The 13,814-nt window shown below is 41.8% G+C and overlaps 1 protein-coding gene across 8 annotated transcripts in view; it reads left to right on the top strand.

Moving 5' to 3' along the window:
* SVIL (supervillin) overlaps positions 1 to 13,814 on the top strand; it is a 273,866-nt gene that overhangs the window by 231,505 nt on the left and 28,547 nt on the right. For 7 of the 8 annotated variants that reach the window (XM_079767917.1, XM_079767916.1, XM_079767919.1 and 4 more), the window contains 5 exons: positions 3,592 to 3,739; positions 7,436 to 7,525; positions 7,607 to 7,693; positions 9,013 to 9,190; positions 12,086 to 12,258. In XM_079767917.1, coding sequence (XP_079624043.1) covers positions 3,592 to 3,739; positions 7,436 to 7,525; positions 7,607 to 7,693; positions 9,013 to 9,190; positions 12,086 to 12,258 — 676 coding nt within the window. The remainder of the gene's footprint in view (positions 1 to 3,591; positions 3,740 to 7,435; positions 7,526 to 7,606; positions 7,694 to 9,012; positions 9,191 to 12,085; positions 12,259 to 13,814) is intronic. The other variant, XM_079767914.1, reaches the window with a different exon arrangement.

Genomic DNA, 13,814 nt, shown 5'->3' with positions numbered 1-13,814 from the left:
CTTTTATTATATAGAATATTTTTCTTATCTAATTGGAGAGTCATGTAGAGTGAGATAGCAGGAATTAGTGGGCCCTAAACCAACCCCATTAAGTAGCAGAGTTAAGGTGAAACTTCTAGAGAAACAAAGCATTTTATGTTTAATGTTATCACTTAGAGGGGAGTAAAAAATATGCCTTCTTAATACAGATGAAACAGCTGTATCATTCCCAGGTTCCTATGTGTCACCTTCTCAAAGGAGCTCTAGGGGAATCCCAAATCCAGGGGAATTGCTGACTTGGGGATACCAATTTTCTGAGTCATTAACCACACCCCACTACCACACCCAGGGCCTTGGAGATGCTACTGAGTTCACTATAGACCAGTGATTGTGGATCCTTGGCAAGCAAACCTTGGCACATTATATTTTTTTTCCCAAAAAATATTTAAGTTAAGTGCTATATTGATTTGATTAAAATTCACTCCTGGGACATCATTTTCAAGGAAAATTAATTTTCTGTTCTGAATTTTGATGATATCCTCCTGGCAAGTCAACCTCATAATTTATTTAAGAAAGGTATGTGATTCACAGAGTTACTTGGAATTAGGGTCATTTTGACAATTGCAAGTGGGAAAGTTAAAAAAAAAGGATTTTAAACATTTTTGATAATTCTATTTTGATAAAATTTAAAACTTATAGAAAAATCATCGTAAGAGACAGGGTATTCTCATATATCTTTTACCAGGTTTATTTTTATTTACTTATTTTTTAAATATATTTCTTTATTGACTTTAGAGAGGAAGGGAAAATGAGAGAGAGAGATAGAAACATCAATGAGAAAGAATCATTGATTGGCTGCCTCCTGCACATCCCCTACTGGGGATCGAGCCCGCAACCTGGGCATGTGCCCTTGGCTGGAATCGAACCCGGGACCCTTCAGTCCATAGGCCAATGCTCTATCCACTGAGCCAAACTGGCTAGGGCTTTTACCAGATTGATATGTTGACATTTGTTCCCTCCCCAACTTCTCTCACCCTTCTTCTCTCCATCCCCCACCCCAGTGCTGGCTTGCTGCTTTCCCTTATATATTTACTAGTGGTCTGGTGCACAGTTCGTACACATTGAAAGGAAAGTAATTAGAAGGTGGCCTGCGGGGCGGGACTGAGCTAGATGGGCCGGACACGCCCTGCAGCCAACCTCCCTTGGTCCCTCCCCAGCCGGTGCACCTGGGGTGGCACCGTGGCTCAAAGGGTGTCTATGCAGTGAGCAGGGTCCCTCCAGCAGGTGGGGTCCCTTGGCCTGGCCTGTGGGGTTTGGACCAAAACCGGCTCTCCGACATTCCCAGAGGGGTCCCAGAGTACGAGAGGGCACTCTGCAAAGTTGCTGTCATACAGGGTTGGAACGCAAACACAAGTGTGCAAGTGTGGCAGTAAACCAGATTCGGGGCCTACAGTGCCCCAGCAACAACATAACCCACGGCCGAAGGTGCAATCGGAAGGCCCCGCGAGGAATCGGGCTCCCTACTCTCTGGTTTCTGGTGCGTCACCTGAGAACCGCCGCTGCTAAGTTACTGCAGCTCTGCAGCTCCTGCGTTGAGCATCAGCCCCCTGGGGGCCAGTGTGCGTCATAGCGACCAACCAGACAGGCAGAGGGACACTTAGCATATTAGCCTTTTATATATATAGATATCACCCCCCAATACCATCACATTAGGGATCAGCTTTCAGCCAATGAATATGGGGAGGGGAGGGAAGCACAGACATTCAATCTATGGCACACTTCCATATAATACAACTATAATACAGTCATCAAGATGAGGAAATATCACATTGATAGATGTTTAATCCATGATTCATATTTCAGTTGTGTCAATTTCCCCCTAATGACATCCCTTTTACCCATACCCACACCCCATTTAGGATTCAAACCAGGATCATGCATTGTATTTTGTTGCCCTGTCTCTTTAGGAAAAGGTTTTTAACCTCATTTAAGTGACCAAAGATCTTAGAACCAGTTCTGGCTATGACTGCTCTGTGGAAGAAGTCTGTAAAAGGAAGACTCCTAAACGAGATGATGGCGAGGTCCATATTCATGGCTGAAGCCCGTGGTGTCAGTGCAGGCCTGGTTTTATGCGGCTGGAAAGGCAGGAAAGACCTGTTTCCTGCACTGCCTCCATCATCCCAGGGCTTCCAGAGGCCCCCAACAAATCTGGAAGTTATGCCCTGTTGGTCAGTTACGGGAAGCTGATTTGCCACTTGGGTGGAGTTGAGGAAGAATCAGTGGCCCCCAGATGTATTTCCCCTCAGGGCTCTCCTAGCACTCACACGGTGTCATTGGAAAAGTCCTTACGAGAGAAGAGGAGCTGGGGAAACTGCCAGATGCCTTAGCGGAAATGGCGTTCCTCGGTCTAAGAAGATCCTGAGGTGAAAGCAAAAGCACAAACCCAGGAAGTTGGCCACCACCATCTTTAGGGCCCCTCCTGGATGACCTCGAGGGGACAGCCCAGAGGCTCCTGTCCGGGAGGGGCTCTCCTCCCCCACCCTGGCTCCCAGGGCTCCTGCCCTCTCCCTTGCTTCAGGCCCGGGCCCGTACTTTCACAGAGAGGGGTTTATAGTGAAGCTCTGTCCTGCCAACATTGGAAGGCCTCCTGCCCGAACCCCCCTACTGCCATCACCCACTCTTTCTCAGGGCCACACCCCTTCTCTCTGGGCCTGGGTGCCTTGAGCCCTGTCCTCTGCCTCCTTCCTGCTTTTCATCCTCTGACCTCAGCCCCCGCAGCCTGAGCTCTCCCTCCTGTCCTGCTCTCTCAGCCCCTCAGCTTTCCCTTGGGCCAAATGAGTATCACCAGAGGCTTAGAAAGCGAAGAGGCAGGTATCTCTAGAACCCCAATTAGAAGTTTATAAAAAGCATTGTTTTACATAAAAATTTTATTACATATGTAAGTTATATCTGTAGCACAGTCCATCCTCAATGTCAGATATATTATGACCTACAAGTTAGACCCTGATTGCCTAACTGCCCATGTAACATAGTTGCTCTAGAAAAAAGCATGTCAAGTTCCAGAAAACCTTCTTACAGCACACCTTACTCCTGATCAGCTTTTCCTGCTTTATAATTGACCATGTTCCTGTGTACTTAGTTGGTAAGATCTAGATTGATAGTGTTCTTTGTGATAGATATATGTGTAATATATATGTATGCATACACACACACACACACATACACATATGTATATGAAGAAATTTTTCTCATCACCTGAGTTTAACCAGATAGGTAAAACAGACCAATTTTAAAACTTTGTAAAGGTCCTGGCATGAAGGCTGTCTCTATTTTTGTTTATTTTTACAAAGTATTATTCTGGTGTTCCAATTTTCCAGACAAGTAGTTAAAAAAACAACTAGGCTTTGATTTAAAGTTTCAGTGTTGCTGATGGTGATCTCTGATCCAAGCTGGAAATAAGGAAGTCAAACCTACTTCAGAATAACTATGGCCAGTTTCGGATAGTGTTGTATCCTCTTTGCCTGCTTTTCAGCTCATGAAATGCTACGGGCTAAAATTCACCTCTCTCTCATTTCCCTCTTCTATTTTCTCCTTTGTACATGTTTAACTAAGCAGGTCACAGAAAGTCGAGAGAGCCAAATGACTATCGAAGAGAGGAAGCACCTCATTACTGTGAGAGAGGAAGCCTGGAAGACAAAAGGCAAAGGGGCAGCTAACGACTCCACCCAGTTTACCGTGGCCGGGAGAATGGTGAAGAAAGGTCAGTTTGCGAATGTGCATGTTGCACACGTGTACATGTGTGCGCACATGCTCCATCACCCATGGAGGGGAGGGGGGCCCGTGACAGCTCAATGAAAGCAATCACACCATGGTATATTTTAGTTTTTAATCTCACGGATGTTGTGTAAATGGTTTTGGGGTTGGTTTTCTGAGATATTCCTACCGAAACCTTTTTTTATACATAGCGTCATCTTCAATGTAAAAAGCATAATTCAATTTCAAAACTTAGCCATTTGGAAATTGAGCACAGGTTTCAAAAGCAATTGCAAATCTGTTAACGAATCTTAGTTCTTTCCCATAATTGCTCTCAAATTATTTACATTTTCTTGCCATCTGGCAATCAGTTAACCCAAATTAGCCTTTCTCAATGAAGAAGGAGTTTCCGTCTTCTCCCTTGAGTAGGGTAATTCCGAGGTCCCTTTCCATAAAGCTGAGTTCTCTGGCTTACAAAGATGGATTTCCAAGTATGTTTTAATAGATGTTTAAAAGATATACCCAATTCAAGGAGTGGGATTTCCCTGCAGACAGTCATTTCTCTGCATCTGAGCTCTTGGAACTAATTTGAAACATATAAACAAAGATTTATTAAACTGAGGAAGCACATGGTTAGTAAAGTCACCAGAGAGCTTTAAGTCTCTATATCCTGTAGGAAATGTTTAGAATTAGGATCCCTTTGTCTCTTATTGTGCAGGCCTTCATTTTCTGGGTTATTGTTTAAAAACAAATTTTCTAAGTTAGTGATAAAGGTTTTCACATTCACTTAGAGTTCATTTATATTGTCATTTATATTGTCATTAGCTCTTCTAGGTTTATCTTTCCCTTTTCTCAAAATCTTTCACGATTCTCACTCATACATAGGGCCTAACTCACTGTAGTCTCATAATAAATCTTTGCAGAAGGAAAAGAGGGAGGGGAAACCCTTGAATTGTGATTAACTCAAATTTTGGCGGAAGAATCCTCTCTAACAAATTCTTAACTAATCTTGGAATTGTCAAAAGATAATAGCAGATAATTTACTCTCACAAAATGAGGCAGCATTTGAGTATTTTCACCAAATCACAGAACAGTGTAATCATGTTAAACTACTTTAATATGAGCCCCATCCTGTGTTATCAAAAGCAGCTCCTTAAGGCCCACATTGATCAAGAAGAATTCAAGCTGAGAACATGAACCAGAGCTCAGATCTAGCCTGCACTTTTATCCTGATGACTTTTTATTTTTCTTTCATTTAAAAAATCACATTGATTTGTAAGTAGGCCCACTTACTACCAAAACCCACTGCTCTAGTCCACAGCACTCTCAGCAGGAGGAGATTTGCTCTTACATGGGCTTGGAGAGCAAGATCCAAGAAGTTCCTATCTCAGTGGATGAGTTTGCATTCACATTTTCCTGAATAAATCAGAGATCTTTATTTAACAGGTGCTATATTGTTGGCTCAGGAAATAATTTTCTTACACTTTTAGCCTAATGAAAAACACTGTACCTTATTTTTCTAATATTTGTTACCACCTACTGGGTTATATGGTTCACTTGCGTTGTCAGCTGTTTTTTATTTGCCGTAATATGGCATCTGGTTTATACTCACTATAGAATAGAGTAACCCCCTACACTACAGTCACTGAGACATCCCATTTCATCTGGTTACAATGGCACATACAAGTTACTGTGAATCAGTAAATTGCCAAGAGGCACACTGTACTATCATTTTCATTCTCTCAGGCCAGAAAACTCTACTGTTCTCTAGCCTCATTAGGACTTTTTCCCTTTTTGATACTCCTAGAGCAGTGGTCGGCAAACTCATTAGTCAACAGAGCCAAATATCAACAGTACAACGATTGAAATTTCTTTTGAGAGCCGAAAACCGACTTCTGCGCATGGGCCACGAAGTTTCAATCACACTGTACGTGCGCGCCCGCACGTGGTATTTTGTGGAAGAGCCACACTCAAGGGGCCAAAGAGCCGCATGTGGCTCGTGAGCCGCAGTTTGCCGACCACTGTCCTAGAGTATCTGTAACAGTTAGCACTCCAAAAGGTTTCTGTGATATTCTACTATTCTCCTGGAAGAAAAATACTCAAAGTATGCCTTTGAACAAGGGGATGTGAAAATGTTCCTGAAGAGAGTGGGTAATGGTTATTGCAAGTAGAAGTCATTGAAAGAGGTGTTGGGAGTGCTTTGTTTTAGGGTGTAATTTAAATCTACTTGCCCTCTCACATGCAGAAAAATGCTAATATGTAGCTGGGAAAGAGGTGGCCCACATCCAAGAGCTCCTGCATGCTGCTGTCCGAATGGGCAGTACAGAGGGCCAGGTTTCCGGGTTGCCTATTTTTAACTTTAGAGTTAATGACCTCCGTGCTAGTGAGCCTTTCCATGTCTCTTTTGCATCCTTTTTATAGGTAATGGTTTACTGCCCCAGCCTGTGAACCAAATTTCACCTATCTTTATTATCTTTCAGGAAAAATTTATTTTCTCACTGATGTAAACCCTTTGCAGGTCTGGTTAATGAAATAAAATTTGAAAAGTTGACATCCTCAAGCAAATATATGTATGTCTTGAAGACTTCTAGAATATCACCTAAAACTTAAGTTTTAAACTAGATTTCAGTATTTTGCCTTAAAATTTTAATGCTGTAATACATCTTTCTCTAGCTCACAGGAGAAAGGAGCACAGCAATTCATTCCTTTATTTTTCCTTGTAGGTGATAGTGACTCACATCTTCTTCAGATGTGCTTTGAGGGATGCTCAAAGTGGCAATGTTATCTAAGGATTTCACATTTATACCCAGAACATTAACACCTCATTTTGTTCTTTGTAAATGTACTAATTATTTTCCTTTCCAAATCCTTCTACTTAAGTTGGGCGGGGGGTGGGAGGAAGGGGATGCTGATTTTTTTTTTTTTTATTAAAATTTCTTGTTCTGACCAGATACCTTTTTCATGCTGGAATTTCTCTTTGCCTTTCATGTGTCCCTTACCATTTCTCCCTTTAAAGATTCCCCACCCTGCTTCGTGATAAATATATGAGAAAGCATATCAAGGTTCCCAGCCACACCAGAGATGGATATGCCCTTCCAAAGATCACAAATCATTTTCACTGTGTACTCTTGTGTCTTTTCTTCTGCAGGGTTTGCACTCTTCAGTTATTGCTCCGTAGAGCCACTCTCCTCGGAGTGATGCTCCAAAGGCTAGACTGTCCCTACCTCACCTCAGCCTGGAAGGAAACTCGTGCTGGCAGCCCCTGCCAGCCAGTGCGACACAATCCGTTCTCCTCTTTCTCTGTGGGAGATGGTGCCAATAGACTTCCTCCTCAACTATGCGCACCACCACAAAGGGCCTTCAGAGCTCACACTCCATTTGTTCAAGTATTTTCTGATAGACTTGTACTTTCTTATCCCACTTACGTGTTATGGTCATGTTTTCCTACATCCTCGTTATTCGTTTTGGAATGGCAGCTTATCAGCCACTACAGTCCTTAGAAACTATCAGATTCTACCTACATGTGCAGTTGTCCTACACAGTCATGGTACCTGCCAAATGTATTTGTATGTGCACATGCATGTTTGTGTATAAATTCTATAAATTGTAAAATCTACATTGGAGATAAGAGAGATCCAACAGGGTCTGGAGAATTTCCAGGAATGACCCTGAGATACTAAACAGCTCCTTGTTTGTTCTGCAGGTTTGGCATCACCCACTGCCATAACACCAGTAGCGTCCCCTATTTGCAGTAAAACAAGGGGCACAACACCCATTTCCAAACCCCTGGAAGGTAAGTCACCAAGTCACCCGATATGCCAGGGACTCTGAGTCCTCAGTGGTTCTCTCTCATTGATGGTTTCTACTTGCCTAGATATTGAAGCCAGACCAGACATGCAGTTAGAATCGGACCTGAAGTTGGACAGGCTGGAAAGCTTTCTGAAAAGGCTGAATAACAAAGGTACATGCCAGAAGCCAGAGGGAAGCTTTGGTTTATATACCTGTAACACACTGCGATTCGTATTTCAGTGAGTAGCTAAGGGAACCTAAAAAGAACCTGCTCCTCTCTCAAAACCTCTAAGTCCCAATTGTGATGGCTTTCTCCTCAGTTAAATTGTCTTCTTTCTACATGACTGGACTGATTTATTCTATAAGCATTATCTTTGCTGTTATCTTTTTAAAAATGAAGTTACTGGTCAAGTCTGATTGTATTACCAAGCTCTTATCCATTTGATAATGTACTAAATTGGGGACCCCCAATAACATTTCTTATTAAAATCTAAATCTTGAGGTGTCATCCCATCAGAATCATGATTTAATTTTGCTTTTAACCCTGAAAAGCAGATTATTCTACTTATACAAAGTCAACATGATCTTGGGCCTGATGAACTTTAAATTGTATATGTCAATTTCCAATAAGGTAGCAGTTGATATATCTTATCATCACAAATAATTTCTAAAAGGAAATTTTGGTAAATAATAATGTTGAAATAAATATTTCAATACAAAAGTCAATGGAGTATACAAAATAAAAGAATAAAATGCAGGAATACCCTTATCTCTTAATTAAAATTTCCAGTACTTGAAGCTTATCAAATATTATACTTTGGGAGTCCCTATCATTGACACTGACCCCTAATAGGTTGGAAATAATACACACACAAAAAAAACACACACACAGAAACAATAAAAACCCTTTAAACCAGAAATGTAAAAGTGTAATAGGATAACTAACCTGGCAAGGCAAGCAGTGCAACCAGTTCAACAGTGATCTAGCCCAGGGGTCTAATCCAACTCACCACCTGTTTTTGTAAATTGAGTTTTATTGGAACACAGTCATGACCACTGTTAAGGTATTGCCAGTAGTCACTGTTGTACTACAACAGCAGAGTTGAGTAGTTATAACACAGGCCATATAGCCTTCCATGTAAAGCCTAAAATATGTACTTCATGGCCCTTTGCAGAAAAACATCTTTCTGACCCCTCATTTAGAGACCAAGGCTACTTCTGCTTCGAGTATCAAAAGGAACTTAGTGGGCTTGTATGCAGCAAGGCCAGCCTTGCTGTCTTCTACACGTCACAGCGCAAGCGTTGTTCACACTGGAAGTCCTTCCATGAGAAAGCAAGGAAGGCCTAGGAGGCATCCACAGGACCCTGGATATCACTATTATGGCTATCACTATGGAGGGAGGGGGGAATAATTTTTAAGATATTGTGAGGTGCAGTTGGAATAATGATTTTACACAAATTTATTCCGTTTACTTGCTTGTTTATTGATAGTTGGTGGGATGCAAGAAACTGTACTCACCGTCACGGGCAAATCTGTTAAGGAGGTGATGAAGTTGGATGATGACGAAACCTTTGCCAAATTTTACCGCAGCATGGATGATACCGTGCCAAGGAGCCCTGTAGAGCTGGAAGAAGACTTTGACGTTATTTTCGACCCTTATGCCCCCAAGTAAGTTACTGAAATTTCTGTCTTTCACCTACTGAGAATGGACTCCTTCATCGGCCTCTACCCAGTATTTTCATGAGGCTTTTTTCTCTCACTCTGATAAAACTTCATTACAGACAAATTATTACAGTAGTGCCCCCCCCCCTTTATTCATGGAGGATATGTTCTAAGATGCCTGAATCTGGAGATCATACCAGACTCTTCATATAATATATTTTTTTCCCTGTATTTCATAAATACCTTTTCACTTAAAGGAAGCACTATATGGCTTCTCTCTGGCATCTCTGAATTACCATCATCACTATTGTTCTTTGGGGTCATTATTAAGTAAAATAAGGGTGACTTGAACACAAGGCTGTAATACTGTCACAGTCGATCTGATAATCAAGGTGGCTACTAAGTGACTAATGGGCAGGGAGCACCTACAAAGTGGATGAGTCACAGGATGGAATGGAACGGCAACAAGTGTTATACTGCTACTCAAAATGGCACATAATTTAAAACTTACAAATTATTTATTACTGGAATTTTCCATTTAATATTTTCATACTGTGGATGACCCTTGGTAACTAAAACCGTGGAAAGTGAAACCGTGGATGGGGGAAAGGGGGGTCTACTGTATTCTCTGAACCAGACACATAGTGCTGTGGGTAGATGAAACATGCGTGCCCAGAACCGATGCACATTCAGGCAGAAAGTCTTACAGACAGAGCATGTGCCACAGATGTTTGCCCTGTTCCTAAAATGTCACTGGATTTTTCACATACTCCAATATTGTTCTGCATATTTTTAAATTAACATCAGTTAGTAGAGATTTCTATACCATCTTTTATTTGACATACCATTCTTACTCATGACTTTAAAAAGTATTTGGATCTCATGGGCTCAAATTAATACAACTAACTAGAAAATCAATAAAGCATGTTACTTAAACTACGATCCTATATAATAAAAAGCTAATATGCAAATTGACCAAATGGTGGGACGACTGGTCATTATGACGATCACTGACCACCAGGGAGCATACACTCAACACAGGAGCTGCCCCCTGGTGGTCAGTGCGCTCCCACAGCGGGGAGCACCGCTCAGCCAGAAGCCGGGCTCATGGCTGGCGAGCGCAGCGGCGGTGGCAGGATCCTCTCTCTCTCCTCCGCAGCAGCGCTAAGAACCCGTCGGGGGATGTCCAACTGTCAGCTTAGGCCCACTATCCCAGGGAGTGGGCCTAAGCCGGCAGTTGGACATCCCCCGATGGATCCCAGACTGTGAGAGGGCACAGGCCAGGCTGAGGGATGCCCCGCCTCCCAGTGCACTAATGTTAGGCACCGGGCCTCTAGTAATTTATAAAATCAGTAGATCTGAGAGTTTTCTCAGGATGTCCAAGGGCCTGTATTCACACAGGAACCTGACTAAGTCACCTAAGGAAAGCAATTATGGTTTATGATTCCTCTTCAGAATGTGGTCTCTCTCTTGCCTACTTTCCTCTGGGTTGCTTCACTTTCAGTTGGGCTGTGACCATGGGGTGGAAGGCAGCTCTTACTTGGCCACTCCAGCACAGGCAGCTTCTCTTCCCAGTAGTTCCAGCAGAAGTTTCAGGCTTGATTTTCTTGGATGTGAGTCTATCCCTAAAGCAATCATTGTGGCCAAGGAGATGCAAGACAGTGATTGGCCAGAGCTGGTCTCTGGATCCAATCCTGAGCCGGGCTTGGAGGCAGGGGATGGAGTGAGATGAGTCCTCCAAAGGAGAGTCAGGGTGCTCTTACCAGAAGCAGGAAAAAAACCCTGGACAGGGTAAACCCACAGCTATTGACCACATTTATCTATTTTCTAAAAATTTATCAGAGTGACAGTCTCTTCCTTAAGTCTGTGTAGTCATAAATTTTTCCTTAAACTACTTCTGATATATTTGTTGCACGTTTCAATATGCTTCTTTTATTTAATTTTCTACCTTAAGAAAATTAACATTTTACCATTTCTCATATTTAAATAATATTTTGGGTATTTGCGTGCATGGTTATTTCACCATTTCTCAATCTTCTCCCAACTCAGATGTTTAAATATTTAAAATCATTACATATAATTTAAATATATGTGCATGTTTAAACACACACACACAAACACACATACACACACGACAATATTATATATAAAGAAGACTTGCAGACACCTATGCAGTTGGAAGTTGAGAGCAGCATCGGGAATCTGTTGGGAAGTCATGTGACTGGGTCCACCCACCTCCTTGTGTCTGATCTTCTGCCCCAGAGTTGTGTGAATGTGTAGCAGTCATAGATGGTTTTGTGAGCCTATTTTATTTCAATCTATTTTTTCAAAATAGTAGTTATTTTTCAGAGGGGGGCAATGGGTTGTGAGGAGACTCGTTATGAGAGAGTTGGTGAGGGAATTGAAAATTTATTTTGTGAAAAGAAAAGTTAGTTTGGAGGAAAGAGAATAAAATGGAGAAGCAATGGCTGGATGTAAATTCTTGAAGGGCTTGCTAGTAACAGAAGAGGTAGATCTGTATACTATTACAGGGGCAGAGATGGAACGGGTCTGTGAGTGTGTAGGGTTGGGGAAGAACTTCCTACCCTTAAGAGCTATGTAGGAGTGGGATAAGCTGCCCCATTAGGGACTATTGCTTTTCAGGCAGAGCCCACAGGGTTGGGTGAGTGGGGGCTTTGGGAATTGTCTGAGTTCTTAAACTCTATGACTCTCTCCTTGAATCTCCCTTCCATCCCCAAGACTATGACTTTATGTCAGGAGAGTGGCGGGCAGGAGGAAGAGTTGTAAGATTTATAATGAAATTAGGGAATAAAACTGTGGAGCCCATTGCTTCAGGTCAGAGAACCTCAACAGGCCAGGAGTTATTATAGACCAAGGCTGCAGCTCTGCTTTGCTCCTCAGGTTGACGTCTGCCGTGGCCGAGCACAAGCGTGCAGTTAGACCCAAGCGCCGGGTTCAGGCTTCCAAAAATCCGCTGAAAATGCTGGCAGCAAGAGAAGACCTCCTTCAGGAATATACTGAGCAGAGACTAAACGTCGCCTTTATGGAGTCAAAACGGATGAAAGTAGAAAAGAGTGAGTATTTGGAACCAACTTGCTTCTGTGCTTGGGAACTAGTGATCTGGCAATATATTTTTTAACAGTTGAGGGTGCACATTTTGTTTTATTTTTTAATATATAGTTTTTTGTTAATTCTCACCTGAGGATATATTTTCCATTGATTTTTAGAGAGACTACAAGGGAGGGGAAGAAAGGGAAAGAGAAACATTAATGTGAGAGAGACACAATGATTGCTTGCCTCCTGCATGTGCCCTGGCCAGGACGGGGGATTGAACCTACAACCCAGGTCCGTGCCCTTGATCAGGAATCGAACCCAAGACCCTTAGGTGTGTGGGCTGATGCTCTAACCACTGAGAATTCTGGCCAGGGTGTGATGTGGTGATTTTAATCCTCCTTTTTCTGCCTTGCAAAGGCCAATAATGTTGCTCATAAGACACTCATTAAATAAAAATGAGTAAATTTGTGCACACCTGCAGAAAATCTGTGTATAATGTAAAGGCTTTTCACAGAAATTCTTATAGCATTAAGCATCTGTTAATTGGAAAATTCAAATTACCCTGCTGCATTTTTTCCAAGAGATTGGAGGAAAAGGATGTTTTTGGGCTTTTTAATTCACCCCATTGTCAGCTCTGTAGGGCCCAAACACAATAATTCTCCACTTAATCTTATTCAAGAGGAAATCATTTGATCTCTCAAGGGAAAATGTGCCAAATCACTGCTTTGCCTAATCCTAGATTTTTATATTATTAATTAATGCACAAACCAGTGCTCTGCAAATTGTCTTTGATGGGATGTGGGCTGGGTGGAGACGGGGGAGTTGGGAGGGGCAGGGAAAGGAGCATGAGGAGGTAGGCTCCAGGCTGTGTGCCTCATGCGACAGTGCTGCTCTGCTTTTACCTGCCCAGGAAGGTGGCGTTTCATAGTTTTGAAACAGAGGTTTCCTTGGTAGCAATAATGACATACATAATTGTGCTGTTTTGAATATTCTTCAATTTTTAATATAATTTTTCTTTTCCTGTAGCACTCATAAACCAATTTCCTAAAGCTTTTCTTAGAAATATAGTAACTAAATAAAGTGATTGAGTCTTGTCAACATAACTGGTTTACTCAGAAAGTATATTTCAAAATGACTGTGCCTCATGAATTCTCAAGATGTGTTATATATTTCCTCAGTATTAAAACCTAATCCCAGCAAAAATAATTTTTATGAATTCCTTTCCAGCATGTACATTTTTTTAAACAATGAGTTGGAGAAATGAAGGTTTATTAAAACAAGTCTTATATATCTTTCCTCTATTTCCACCTTTAAGGGGTGCAGATGATATCTTTGTGGTGACTGGCACATATACGTTTGTTGGTCCACATGAAAACTCAGCATCTTGTTATTACAATCTTAAGTTGAAAGCAAAGGACCTCAGGGGATCAGTAATTTATCACTTTGCCTCCAGAAAAAGATTGTAAATTAACCATCCCTTATAGAATGCCTGCTTTTCTATTTTTGGTAGAAAATAAAGGCTTTTGGTGAAAGACACCTAACAGTCTTCCTTGAGAATGCATTCTCAACATCTCAA

This window comes from Cnephaeus nilssonii (genome assembly GCF_951640355.1).
Source record: "Cnephaeus nilssonii genome assembly, chromosome: 4".
Lineage (NCBI taxonomy): Eukaryota > Metazoa > Chordata > Mammalia > Chiroptera > Vespertilionidae > Cnephaeus > Cnephaeus nilssonii.
The sequence above is the reverse complement of the archived record's forward strand: the minus strand, read 5'-3'. Positions and strand labels throughout refer to the sequence as shown.